General features: G+C 41.1%; 1 protein-coding gene across 3 annotated transcripts; it reads right to left on the minus strand.

Moving 5' to 3' along the window:
- Positions 1–1,233: 1,233 nt before the first annotated feature.
- Positions 1,234–13,248, minus strand: LOC133467484 (cullin-5). Of its 3 annotated transcripts, none has more exons than XM_061752404.1 (19): positions 13,161–13,248; positions 11,400–11,509; positions 11,223–11,322; positions 10,488–10,664; positions 10,273–10,414; positions 9,621–9,766; positions 9,458–9,538; positions 8,655–8,748; positions 8,424–8,554; positions 8,048–8,155; positions 6,761–6,825; positions 6,539–6,671; positions 5,787–5,918; positions 5,576–5,699; positions 5,322–5,497; positions 5,054–5,215; positions 4,360–4,478; positions 3,245–3,368; positions 1,234–2,195 (listed from the first exon to the last, which is right to left on the minus strand). In XM_061752404.1, the coding sequence occupies exons 1-19, from the start codon at positions 13,182–13,184 to the stop codon at positions 2,001–2,003; spliced, it is 2,343 nt and encodes a 780-aa protein (XP_061608388.1). In that variant the 5' UTR covers positions 13,185–13,248; the 3' UTR covers positions 1,234–2,000. The 3 variants fall into 3 exon arrangements, with proteins under 3 accessions (XP_061608388.1, XP_061608389.1, XP_061608390.1); XM_061752405.1 differs by lacking the exon at positions 13,161–13,248 and adding an exon at positions 12,657–13,148; XM_061752406.1 differs by lacking the exon at positions 13,161–13,248 and adding an exon at positions 12,728–13,147.
- Positions 13,249–14,659: the final 1,411 nt, after the last annotated feature.

A 14,659-nucleotide genomic window follows, 5' to 3' on the forward strand; every position in this document is an offset into this window, starting at 1 on the left:
GCATCCTTACATCCCTTCTTCCTTCATCAAAACACCTGCATTCATTCCCATGCATCCTTACATCCTTAGTTCCTTCGCTTAACCTCCTTTTCTACCTTCCGTCCCTCAGACCCTCTTTTTATCCATGAAGCCTTACAATATTAATTCCTTTGCTTCAGTTTACATTCCTTCCTTCCTAGTTTCCCTCAGACCTTTTTTTCTTCCTTTCTTCAGCAAAACATTTTAACCTGCCTTTTTGTTTCCATGCTTCGTTTATCCTTCAGCAAACCTACTTTTCTGCCTTTTTCCAACCTTTCTTTCTGACTTCTTCCCTGCTTTTCTTCTCCAAGTTGTTATCGATACATTCTTATATCCTTCCTTCGCTTGAATCTGCTTTTATGCCTGCCTTCTTTCCACCTCAGACTTGATTTTTCTTTTGCATCCTTCCTTCCATTGCTTAAAACGACTTTTCTGCCTTCCTCGGGTACCTGTCTAATACTGCTTAAAAATCCACTTTCTTTATTCTTGACTCAAATCACTAGTCCCAGTACATGGTCCAAAAACAATAACAATAATAAAAATAAGTGTATACATGCTTTCGGCCCAAATTTCCACTGAATAATAAAACCAATAAAACTGCATTTAAAAAACAAAACAAAACAAAGAAAAAACAACAACATTGCTCTGATGCCACCTACTGGCCAACATTGCTCCCCTCTGGTTTCCATGGTCCAACTTTCAGTGGTACAAACAGTCATCACGTGAGACGTCAGCAAATATCGCTCGACTTACTTTGGCTCAAATTAGTGAGAGTAAGGTGTAGTGATAACCATAGAAATCGAAATGGCTGCCCAGTACAATATCCCGCCACCTACATCATTTCTATCACAGGGAATAGAGAGAAGGAACCATTCATACTCTCATATGTGTCGTGTGCTGTGTTAATCTTGAATACACCACACACTGAGAGCCTATGGCGATTTGTCTCATATATCGGCCGATATATCAGTTATCGGCGTTTTTTTAGCCCCCAATATCGATATCAGCCCCAAAAATCCTAAATCAGTCAGGCTCGAGTGCGTAGGACTCTAGAAAATATTCATCCATTTCAGGACACTAATCCAGAAACGTTTGTGACACACCTTGTACATTTTTTCCATGTGTGGAAAAAATGGGACTGAAGTACCACTTTGGAGGTGAACATTTACAGACTGTATGATAAAGGCAGGGGGAAAAAAAGGCATCTTGGCATACTTTCATGTTAAGGTGCTGTTTATTTCATTTATTCACATCTCACGGTACACCCCGCTGAAAAGCTGTTGATACTTAATACTGACTCGGGCCTCTCCTCACCCGGTTCAAATCTATGACACCGCTCTCCGCTGACCCTGAGGACATTTCGAAATCCAAAACGTCCGTCCTACATCTTTCAATCTCCCCTGCAGAAAAACAGAGATTTGAATCCGAGGGATAAAAGCGGTGACTTGTCGATCTGGCACTGTATGCAGAAAAAAAGTCCTGATTAAGTGATACTTACTCTCACAACAACAACACAAACAAACCCCACCCCCCACGGTGCCAAGAAGCGACTAGCTGGATTTGAAGTGCCGTGAGGGCTTCGCTCGCACTGGAAAACAAAAAAGTGGAGCGCTGATGTTTTCCCCCAGATCCTCCAGCGTTTGTCTGTAGAATTCCACAAGCGTCTGGTGGGAGCGAGCTAGCCGGCACGCCGTAGTAACATTCCGAAAAGAGTAAACCATGAATGACGGCCTCCCAAATAAAAACAGTTACAACCACTAGGTGCAGACTTTGCTTTTCTTCTTTATACAACTTTAAGGCAGGAAGTGTTTTTAAATAGTCTTTTAATTCATGCCTCCCTGCACAGGATTTAGTTTTAAATAGAGGAAGGGGGGGAGTGGAAATTTGTGGAGCGCAGGGGTTGAGTGGGCCTGGAAGTATTCTAGCGTCCATCAGGCCCGATTGACGGGGGGGAAAAAAAGCCAAAAGTCCAAACTGTTGTGCTATGCCATGTAGATGAATGTGTTTATGTCGGTCTCGTCCCGCTTGATGTACTTGTGGTCAATGAGCCACTCGATCTGCTCCTTGATCATCTTCTTCTGTGGTAAAAACATGTTCTTTAAGATCTCCACCAGCTCCGTCTGCAGCTGGGCATTGTTGATGCGCTTCCTCATCTTCATGATCTGGATGATGGCCTCCTGTGCGGGAAAGAAAATAAATGACATCAAGAGCTGTTAGTCATACACTCTGTTCCAAATTAATACGCATATAAGTTTTATGGTGACTACAATATTTTATGTGGCTTCTCCAATATGATTTGATCACTGAAAAATATCAGATAGGCACGATAATTAGTTTCTCAAATGAGCCAAATTAGACGAACCCCATAACCATCATCAACCCCTGACCTCAACCCAATTGAGAACCTACAGGCAGAAGCTAGCCATAAACTTACAAGTTCAATGGAGAAGAGTTGCTTCGGTTCAGTGGTTCTCAAACCTTTTACACCAAGTACCACCTAAAAAAATACTTAGCTCTCCTAGTACCACCATCATGAGCAACATTAAAATATGGGAGCCCTAAGTGTTCATCAAAAATTTGAGTTTATATTCCTAAAAAGTATGTTTAATGTTATTGTAAGATTATGCAGTTTGAATGTTAGCATTACACTTTAAGGAAAATAAAATGTTTTACCAAAATGATTAAATTAAAACATATTGCACATAAAAGGTCAACAAAAATTGTACCTAAATAAATGTTTAGAAACAGTTTGTAAAGATAAATGCAAATGTACTGAATGTAAAACTGAGTGCTTTTAGGCAATTATTAGTTAGTGTACCACTAGAGGGAGCCAGACTAGTTTAGGAATATCACAAGGGCTCTTATGGTAATGTAACTTTCTCTCCAGATATTTTTTTTTTTTTGTGAAACCCATTTGTTTTGTGCATAATAATTTGGAACACCGTATTCTAAGTCATTTTGGGGGGGGGAAATACTGTTGGCATCATGTCCAATAAAATCCAGATTATAAATGCTAAATCGTTGGTGAAAATAATAGAACAAATGTTAATTAATACATATATTTAAGCATTTATAATAGTTTCCATCATTTAGAATGACATGGTGGGCATCACCTTTCATTCCCCACTTACCTTACCCAAAAAAAAAAAAAGAACGTAAAAATTTAAGGTGACACTGTGGGTGACCAGTAGGGAGAGCGCTACACAGTATGGTGATGGCTGTGTACCTGTGTTCTTAGTATCCTGAGCTGTACGATCCCCTCGTTCTCCTCCTCTCGCATTCGCTCAGTGGTGAGCTGCAGTCGACCTATCAGGTTGATCTTTCCCCGCTTCTGAACTTTGGAGTTTTTTCTGTAAACATATTTATATATACAAAAACAGGACATTTATCCAAATCAATGTACAGGATGTTCTTTCAAAGGGGGAACTTGACATTTAGTTTTAAATTGTATTTTCATACACAGTCCATGCAAAATAGCTAAAGGAAATAAAATACTAATTTACTGTATTGCTCCCCCCAAAAAATGGCCCATGGGGGAGTTTATTTATTCACCTTCTAATGGGAAGAAGGTGTCTTTTAAAGAGGAGGCCTTAATTTTTTAAATAAAATTTAAACAATATCGGTATATTACAATGTATGTCAAGTGAAAGTATATTTTAAAACCAAATAAAAGGGGATTATTATAAAGAAATGCAGAAAAACAGCACAAATTGAGGCAGACACGGTGGAACGGGTCACAACATGGAGGCACACAATGTGGAGTGACCACGTCAGTCTACTAGAGTGTTAATTGTCCTCAAAATTCAAAGAGCTACATAACATGTTTAATACTGCGCAGGGAATTTGTTTTCACACCACACTTTTCAATTCAACTGAGAGAATGTTTATCCGCTTTGTTAGGTGCAGCTGTTTTGGTTAGTAACAGAGTTCCAATGGGCTCAAGCCTGGATCAGACTATAGGATTTTAGCAGCGTTATTGGCCGAATTTGCTCTCGTGGGTGACTTCCCAGATCGGGCCTGACATATTTTGTTAGGGACGACAAGACAACTTGTAGTGTGATATAATCCACGACCAATCCTACGACGGTCCTACAACGCCAAAATAAAAAGTCTGTGTGTGTGTGTATATATATATATATATATTTTTTTTTTTTAATGTACATGTATCAATAGAGTTTATGATCTGAGTTATATACAGTTAGTACCATTTTTTTTTTAACCAAAAAGGAACACTTTATTTGTTCAAGAGCATGACACACCTGTTGAGTCATGGTAACAAGGCGTCCATTAGAGTAGGGGCTACTATTTGAGGAAATACGGTAACGGATGACTTTTGCTTACATGAGGGAAAACTCTTGATTGACGTAGAATAATGTTCCTTCTGCAAAGTCTTTGGGCGACGACACTGTCGGGTCGTACGACAGCACCTGCCGCTTGAGCTTGGGAAACGCCACCAGGGACTATAATGAATTGAAGTAACAAAGCATGAAGGGTGAAAATTATAGAATAAAAAGACCTCCAAAGCGCAACGCCCCGAAAAATTGAAACATTTGGAGTTCAACCCAAAAAAATAAAAAAATAAAAAATAAATCTATCCATACATTTTCTATGCCACTTGTCCACATTAGAGTCACGGATAACCGGAACCTCATTCATCTGAACAAGGAAATGCTAAAAAGCATGTCGCTGATTATGACTAGCATGAAAATAAGAAGAGAAACTTTTTTTACTTTCCATTACTCAGCATGTCTATCAGGTGTCTAAAATGTGAGTGAGTAGTTTTATTTTAGTTTCAGCTAAAAATGTTACAATGTTACTTAAAACACTGAAAAATGAATAGCTAATACTATAGTGAAAGTTTAAGTCCGTAATGAATTAGATGACAATATATTATTTCTAATGGAAATATATATATTTTTTTAAATGAGAACAACTTGGACGTCAACAAGCATCACAACACGGACTGTTTTCCATTTTGGAGGTTCCAAAATTCATCCAGGTTCTTCATAATTGTTTATCCCTCCGTGTATTATACCCAAAGTGTGCGTCGCAGCTCTGCATCGGGTAGCTCAGTGGCGAGCTTGAGGTTCTCAAAGCTGATCCTCTCCCTGGGCCTCTGGTTCCAAGCGAAGAGCACAGCCAGCTGGAAGGTGGTTACCTCCAGGTCATACTGGCCCACCTCGTTCTTGAAGGTAATCTGGGTGGGAAGAAATAAAACAAGAAGTCTTACGCTGAACTGTCAGACGCTTCATGAGCTACAGCCATAAAACCAAATGAGATCTGTGTGTGTTTGAGACACCCACGATGCCGTTGGACATGAGGTGATGCCAGTGTAATTTGCGTCCGCTGTGGTTCTTCTTGTAGAAGTCCTCCACCTCCGGGATCAAGTCCTCCAGCTCGGTGGGCAACGAGACGAACACCTTCTCGCTGCTCCGCGACCACGCGCCGGCATTCAGGATCTTGATGTTGACCGAGTCAGCTAAAGAACCACAGAGACTGGTTAACAGACATTGTAAGAAACTGAACTTACTACTGTTGAAACAGTAGTAACTTTTACCTGGTAGAGCCAGCTTGTTGTGTTTATGCATTTCTTTAAAAGACTGGTTGAGGTCCTCTGACACTTTAATGTCCTGAAACATCCTGGCCAGCTTGTTGACGTAGTCCGCCGGCATTCCGACTTCCTGTTGGGATCAATGATGTGACAGAAAAACCTTGGTGACGGGTAGTAGAAGGCAGAATGTTTGGCAATCTTTCACATTGGATCTTACCCTGAGCCACTCCACCATGTTCTCCTCAATTTCACTGTCTGCCGAGATGTCCAGGATGAGGCGGCGGGTCAGGTGGGCCTTGTGGTAGCGCATGAACACGTCTTTGTTCTGGACGTATTTCAGAACCAACAGCTGCAAAAACCACACATTTGGAAAAGAAACATGATATGAATGCAATATATATTCAGGGGCCAGTTTTTTAGGTACACTATCTATATGAGCGCCAATACAAGAGCTGTACTAAAAAAAAATGCTGCCTTTACAAAATTAACTCGAAATATATGTTTCCCAATGAATACAATGAACACATGCCAACTGTGTTGTGTTATTCCTTTTTTGGTGAATAACTAATGAAAGATTGTTTCACACGTCTTGGTATGTGCTGCTCTTTTGCTTAGCAAAGGAATTCAAATAGGCTCATCAACAAATGTTCGCACATTTACTAATGAGGAGAAGCGCGATAGAAAATGGATGCATGGATAAGGGAGGCACTAAACCGTGAGACTACGGTTTCTATTATAGTTACAGTTTAAAGAAACATGGTATCTTTGTAAAGGATTACTTTTTAATATAGCTCTTGTGTTAAATGACAATGGATGTACCTAATGTCGTGGCCAAGTTACAATCTTGTAGGACATGTTCACAATAGCGCTCAGTGCTGACAAAGCAGTTTGGCATATGTCATTTACCACAAATAATGCACCTGGCTGTGTGCTCATACAAGATAACAATAAAATTAAAATAAAACACACCACTTCCTTGAGCTTGGCCTCAATCTCCTCCGATGTGAGCTTCTTGCTAAGCGGAGTCTTCCTGAGCAGCATGTCGCAGTAGTTGGCCAGCAGCTCCGGACACTTGGACTCGGGTTGTGTTTTCAAGCCCACGCTACAAAACGCAGTGAGTACAGTCACGTGATATAGTGGTGTTTGCTATTGCGGAGGAAAAAAAAAAAAACCTCACACAAAATGTCTTACCCTTTCTGTTTCAAGGGTAGTTCTAATTTAAATATAGTGGCATCATTGACGACGGCTTTATATGCCTGCAAAGAGGTGAGAAGAAGTTGAGAACAAACAAAATCATTTGTCACACTGTCACGCCGAAACGGAGAAAACCACGTCGCCTTGTTAGACACCACACGTGTAACAGCCGCAGAAATGTCAGAGCTGGTGGACTTCCACGATGGTGCACTACAGATGGACAGATGGCAGCGGCGGGAAGCCGAGCTGAACGAGGAGCATCAGCAAAGTGGCCCGGAGAAGTTGAGGAGTGATGCGTAGCTAGATGGGACTGCAGAATGGAGACTATCTTTCTGTATGTGTACATGTGTTACTCGCCAACAGATACTACAGTTGTTTGTTTACTTTGAACTTGGCTTGTAGCGAACGGGAGTGATGTTATGCATGCTGTGATCGCAACATCTATGATCAATTGGTGAAGGGGAGACTCCAGACATTCTCTTTCATCTATAAAAACTTTATAGGACAAAGAAAGAACATGTGTTAATGGATGTTTCTATGTTTTATGGTTTCATTCTCAAGTGACTTTCATTTGAACCCAACTAGACACGGTGGCAATTTTTGTCTACCCTTCTGCCGGATAGCTTGTCATCAGCTCAATATTACATCAGGAGGCCCCAAACTTTGGAATGACTTGGATATACAGTATCTCTGAGATCAATATCATCTTACTCAGCCTTTAAAAAGTAATTGAAAATAAATCAAATCTTGTCCTGAGTCTTCACATTGGTTCATTTCTTTTCCGCTTATTGTCATGAAACCCTTATTTTTCACTCGTGTTATTTACGTTGTTTCTGTCTGCAGTTTATTTTTTTTACATGTTCTGTGAATGCAGTAATTTAAATTTGATATGATTATCTCAAGGTAGTGGAATCCTGTACAAGGCCTCTCGGCTTCCTTCCCTCCTTGCACTGTTTTTAAATTCCGCTAAACAAACAAACAAATAAACAAACAAACCAACCCCTCCAATGTTCTGTATCGCCTCATGCATGTTTTAAAATGGATTATGCTCAGTGAAACTCCAATTATAGCTTTAAAAACAAAGTAAATAAAAAAAATATATAGCACCACTGCAATTTATTTTTAGTCCACAACCACCACAGAGGCTATAGCTACTTTTTGAAATAAATCCATTTCCTTGTGCTGTTTATACAGAACGCCAACAAGGAAAACGAAAAAGTACGGAAAATGTCAGCCTTTGGTACCATGCAGTGGAAAAGAGGCACTGGCCGACATGGGACTCACTTTGTCTCTGGCGGTGAGGAAACGAGGGTCATCCTGGAAGGCTTCCTTCACCAGCCGACTGAAGCGGTTGAACAACGTGAGCAGCTGCTCCACATATTTCTCAGAGTCCTGCGACAAAAGAGGAGACACACGTATTGACAGGGGGCGCATGTGACAAAAAGAACAAAAATCGCCCTAAAAAGTGCTTTTTTATTATTATTTGTTTTTGGGTTCCACTGAGGGTCCTGATGTGTGTGTGGAAGGTTCCCCGGCATGCTATGTTTTTTTGTTTTTTTTAGCAACTACATAATTTGAATATTTGTGTAAAGCAGAGATACACCTAGAAGACCAAAAATTAGGAGTCAAGGAGAGAAAAAGGTTCCTTTGCGGCACTCACAGAGGTGATGGTCTCGGCGGAGGCCACCATGTCTGCAAGGCCGGCGCTCATGATGTGCTCCTCCAGGTCCTTCAGCATGGGCTCTATTCCGCTAGGTACTTTGTCCATCAGCGAGAACATCAGGTGCAACTCTTTGGCGTCAGAAAGAGCCACAAACAGCCAATTGATACGCTATACGTGAAGGTTTGAGTCATGGCCAATTCCTGGCTCCAAAGTGAAGTTAGTACTCACTATCCGTTTCGTTCCTCTTGATCATGCCTGGACACTCGGCTAAGATGGTCTCCTTGAAGGACGTTACCAGAGCGTTGACGCAACACTCCATTAACTGGGAAGCAGAACAGACATTTGCACGTTAAAGGGGACATATGATGGAAAATTGACTTTTTAATGCCTGCCCATCCATCGTGTGTGAAATAAAATAACTTTTTTGTTGACATTTTTTGTTATCTCTTGGTTATTTCTGAAAATGTGGACTGGCTATTGGCCCAGCAATGTACACTATACAGTATAAACCGCCTAATGAATCAATCAAGAGACAAGCTTAATCCATATTAAGACTCATTTGAGCTCCTCGTACGTGTGAAACGATGTGTAAATGTCATCATTCCCCTATGTGCATGCGTCGATTGCGTTGGAATTAACATTTAGTAATGAATCAACCACAATATGAAGAAGAGTAGTACGTTTTTTTTCTCTTTTAATTAGCCTTCAGAAAGACATTTTGGACGATGCCATGGTTCCATCTATGTGGGAATTAAGGCTACAGCAATCAAATATTTTGGGGAAAGTTTTTTTTAACCAATTAGTCCATCAATTAATTGAATAAAAATAGATTTTACATTATTACACACAATAACGTGCATGTTAAGGCGTAGGAATTATTTGAATGTTGTGATTAATCGTTGCAGGCCTAGTCGGAATGGTTCAATGTTCACTTACCGTAGGAGGGAAGGCCATGTGCACAAATACAATTAGGTACAAAATATTAAATATAAAAAAGTGTTATTTATTGTGTATTAGTGTGTAATACTCACTGCCTGTACTGAGTTACAGTCACGCCTCGTCTCCAAGTATCGTAGTGCACGTTTCTCTTCTTCCCGCAACTTGGAATCAGCCTAAACGAGCATGTATTGGCATGTTAATTGTATTTCAATTTAGCCATTAAATGCCAGCAATCCAATCATGACTCATACTCACGTATTTCATGTAGTTCTGGACACCATTTTGTTGGAGATAGGCGGGTGCCTGCGTTCTGTAGAAGCGCTCGGTGGAGTCCATGTAGGCTTTTTCAAAGTTGTCCCTGTAGATCTGCAGCTTGTCTTCAGGATTTGAGCACAGGTTCACTGCCGGAAAAAAGAGAAGAACATCATGAACACGTTTTCTCGAGTCAAAAAATCAAATGTCTGTTCTTGCACAAAAGCAGCCTCTGTTGGAATTATACACGGTTAAAATGACTTGAATACTGTATTTCCTCAAAGAGTGTCACACCCTGCCCCAACTCATCCCCGTGTGCATCTTCCACTACAATATATGCCGCTGCCCAAAAAGGCATCTACTTTTTCTCCTTCAGAAAAAGATATTTTGAAAAAAAAAATGTCATTAAATTAAAAAAAAAAAAAAAAAGGTGCAGTAGGCATCCTTACCATGACACACACACATTTCCTGCAAGGCAGATGTGGTATCTATAAAACTGACATTTAACAAGTCACACCCCTAATAAGCGCCATAAACCAACATAAGGAAATACAGTATTTGGCCACTTGTGCTACTATTGATTTCCCTTTTTTGTATGTGTTTGCTGCCAGAGTTGGCTTGGCACATGGTTCCACTTCAGTCGACTGTTGCTCACCGTAGGACTCTCGCACTCCGATGACCAACTGCGAATCAAACGCTTCCCCGAGCCGCTCGGCGTGGACCAGCTTCATTGCGCTGTCTTGTAACCTGTTCTTTATGTTGGAGAATATGGACTCGTTCCACGTGTCCAGCATCAACTGTAGGCTCAAGACAAGCGACGGTCATTACTGTACCTCGTGGCAATCGAACGATCAACGCTCGGCCGCTCACCTTGCGGACTATGCTGTCCTCCACGTTGGACTTCTTGTTGCTGCCCTGCTTGCCCATCAGCGTGATCTCCAGCTGGCAGAACGGCTTGGGCAGAATGTCGCACTGTGTGAAGAACTTCCTCCACTCCACGATGTAGGCCTTCAGCAGCGCCGTGTCATCCTGGTGACTCAGCACCCGCTTTGAGACAAATGCGGCACACATTGGATGAATTTTCCTTAAAAATACCAGCCATCCCTCAAATGCAGTGATTGGGAGTTCATCAGGTGTGCCATGGAAACCTATCCTACTAATCACTGAATTAGATAAACATCATTACCACAACACATTGCAGAGCAGGCATGGCATCTGTAAAGCTGGCATTTAATTTGTCAGTTGCGTCGCCACTTGAATAAATAAATGCCCCACTCCAATTACACGTCTCCTATTTCTCGGAAAAAAAAAAGGTTTAACTTTCCTCAATTAGCGGCCGTCACTCCAATATACACTGCTTTATTTATTGTGTTTGTAACGTTCCCTGGCATGATTTTCGATATCCTCTAAAGACTCAATCCCTCCTGAGTCACAGCAGCATCGCTATGACAAGTGGCTTTAACGAGGGGAAAGCAGTGGGGAATATGCCAGTGTGTTAGCAAGCCAGTTGAAGGAATTAATACAAATAAATTGGCCTGTAAATGAAAAGTGAGATGTAGTAGGTATGTTAAAGTGATAAATACGGCATTATAATTTCAGCCTTACTGCTTGTGCTTGTTTGATGAAGTCTAGGATGTCCTCTTTAAGGGCCTGGTGGATCTTAGCGGGACCTTTGTCATCCCACAGGCAGACGGCGTGGACGTCTCTGCAGATGGTGAAGACATCAAGCATGAGTAGTTTGCCTTAGGAATTTTTAATATTTTTTAAATAAGCCAAACTCACGAGAAAAGGTCAAACCACTGCTGCTTGGTGACCGACTCTTGCCGTAACAGCTTTAGTACGATGGGACGCATCAGGTCCCATTTATCCTCGAACTGAAGGGAGCCTTTGTTCTGGGGGGGGGGGGGGGGGGGGGGGGGTGGTTATATTAGTGACAATATAGTCAATATGGACTAGTCTCATAGTTTTTGTTCCCAAGTCAATCTCACTTCAACAGAACCTGATTGTAGTTCATTAATCAGCCTCACAGTTTTGAGATTGAGACTGTGGTTTCTATACTGCCAATATCAGGGCACATATAGACAAACAAGCATTCACACTCACAATTAAGGACCATTTATCTCATGACAGTCTCCAATAAACCTAACATGCGTGTCTTTGGAATGTGTGAGGAAGACATACTACGGGAGAAAGTCCACGCAAGAACGGAGAGAACATGCCAACTCCACACAGAAGATTCAAACCCCGAACCTTAGAACTGTGAGGACAAACGTATAAGGACACACACAACTGTCCCTTCATCTTCAATCATAGAAAAAAAAAAAATGACAGGACCTAAAACACTACCCTGAGGAATTCCACTCCAAACTGTGTCTGACTGTTACCCAATAATAGCAATAATTAATTCAACATCAATTCCATCCATCCATTTTCTATTGTGTTTTTCCTCATTCGAGTGGCGCTGGAGCCTACCCTAGCTGATTTAGGGCCGAGGATGGATACACCCTGGACTGGTCGCCAGCCAATCGTAGGGTGCATATAGACAAACATTCATACCAATAGATAATTTAGTCTCCAAAGAACCGAAAATGCAAGTTTTTGGAATGCGGGAGGAAGAAAAACAACGCAAATGTGGGGAGAACATGCAAACTCCTCACAGATTCAAACACCAAACCTCAGAACTGTGAGGCAGACGCATTAACCACACGACCGTGTTGCTAAACTATGGATACAAATTGAATGTGAATAATTATTAAATTAAATAGTGTTTCTATTAAACATATTTTGAATATTTTAGTTGAAATGTTCATAAAAAATAAACAACTACCATTGCATTTAGGGGTCCATGGGGGGGGAAATAACAAAAATAATAATAATCTACCTTGCAAATTTGAAAACCCCCGTGTCGAGCCGCAAAATACATCAAGTACAGTATATCATTCCAAGTGAGGATTTTCAAGAAGAAAATTCTTGGCATGCAACAAATGTGTACCTCTGCTGCCTTGCCCATATGAATGATTATTGTATTAAAAAACAAACCAAATAGGTGATTGTCATGCTGTGTTTGACGCCAGTGAGGACTCAGTGTGGCGTGTGCAGAAAATAGTTGCCTTTTGGCAGCCCTTAGCGTGGTTTTGAAGGGGGTCAGCCAGTCAGCTGCAGATTCCTGTGTGCCTGACTGACTTGACAGATGATATCACGGCTCCTGTGTGGGGTTGCGCGGACTAAAAACCCATCCCGCCCAGTTCCGTGGACCCCTCTTGACCGGGCCTTCCTACCCTTCGCATGTTACCGCTTTCCCCACTCCCCTCATTTAAGAAGCTAATGTGCTTTGCCATGGAGCTAAATCTCTGGCTGGGAGCTAATGCTAGCCAAGTTAAAATTGCTCCCTGCGCCGGCGTCAAAGAGGACAACGCCGGCGGTGGTGGGCCGACGGGGGACTTCCGGAAACGGAAGACTCTCACGGCGACGCGGCGGCTCGCGGGTGACACACTCTTCGGCGGCCGATAAGTGGGAATTAATTAAATTGGAGGGGGCTCCTACCTTTAGCAAATTAGACGTCGCCATGTTCCCTTAACTTATAGTCTCGCCGAATCTCGCGAGAGCTCGTCTATCATATCGCTCTCTGGCTATTATGAATATGTACTTAGAATTTGTAGTACTTTAATTATTAAAGGAGTAGAACATACAGTCTATTTTAACCAGCAAATGTATTTACATTACATCAAAAAATAATATGATATTTTAATAAACAATAATACATCACATAGTTGTACAGTGGGAACCTTCCATAGCCTTTTAAACCTTTCTTAACTGTACAGACAATGTTTTAAAGTAACATTTGACATTACAAATATAACTCCAGTCGAAAGTTCGGAACAATGGTAAACACTACGCCCAGTTCCTGTTCAAGAGGGGTTGGGGGAGTTTGGGGGATGGGGGGCATGACCCTGTAACAGTGTGTCTGAACTATTTCCTGATCCATAGTTATCATCATATTTCCTCTTTGGCACTGACACCCTTCTTTTGTGTCATCACACAAAAAACACAAACAAAATCCAAAGAAAAAGCACACACACACACACACACACTGTATAACACATCCGAGAGTATTGTATCTAGAACTGCCAGATTTAACATTATACTTGCATTATTACAGTCAAGTCTTCCAATGAACAGAAAAGACCAAAATCGTACCTACAAATGATGGTAATACAAGCCAAGTGTTGACGGATAGTTTTGATGTGTGTTATCATTCTTTCTCCGTGTGACAACCTTGGTCCGATGTTTTGCTGCAGCAGTGCAAAGAATTCATCCTTCACATCAGGATAAGAAGAGTAGTTTGCAGAGTAAACGAGGAGGATTCATTTGACTACTTTTAAGGTCATATTTTGTGATGTCAATTGGCCATATTTCAATTAATTTGAGGTTAATGGTGCAGTTTTAAAGTGAAGAATAGAGCTTTTTATAACTTAATACCATAACTAAATTGATTTGAGTCTTGTCCAAATATAACTGCAGGACAATCTGTCAGTTGCAGTCTTTAAGCATATTGACACTCATTGCAATGAGTGTTGCAATGAGTGTCACCTTATCTCCCTCACATTTGGTCACAGTAAACCTCAGACGTGATTTATTTATAAAAATAGAGCTGTTGCCTTGATCAAATCAACTTGCTTTCTATAGAGAGCCCTGCTAATTACTGTCATAGGCTGAAAAGCTACTTTTAAAAACAATTAATCAGAAAGCTGTTTCGTCAAGAAATTATGTGGCAGCAGGCAACTTGATCACTAAAATATCTTGCAGCATTTTAACCCCATAAAAATGAAACTGTCACACTATAAGTTTGGAAAAGCCTAGACTAGAAAAGGGTGTGAAACAGTTGACTATAGCAAGTGTAATATAGTGAATATCCATCCATCCATCCATTCTCTACCGCTTATCCAGGTCGGGTCGCGGGGGCAGTAGCTTCAGCAGGGACGCCCAGACTACCCTCTCCCCAGCCACTTCATATAATACAAAAATAATATTTCAGTAAAACC

This window comes from Phyllopteryx taeniolatus, chromosome 17 (genome assembly GCF_024500385.1).
Source record: "Phyllopteryx taeniolatus isolate TA_2022b chromosome 17, UOR_Ptae_1.2, whole genome shotgun sequence".
Taxonomy (NCBI): Eukaryota; Metazoa; Chordata; class Actinopteri; order Syngnathiformes; family Syngnathidae; genus Phyllopteryx; species Phyllopteryx taeniolatus.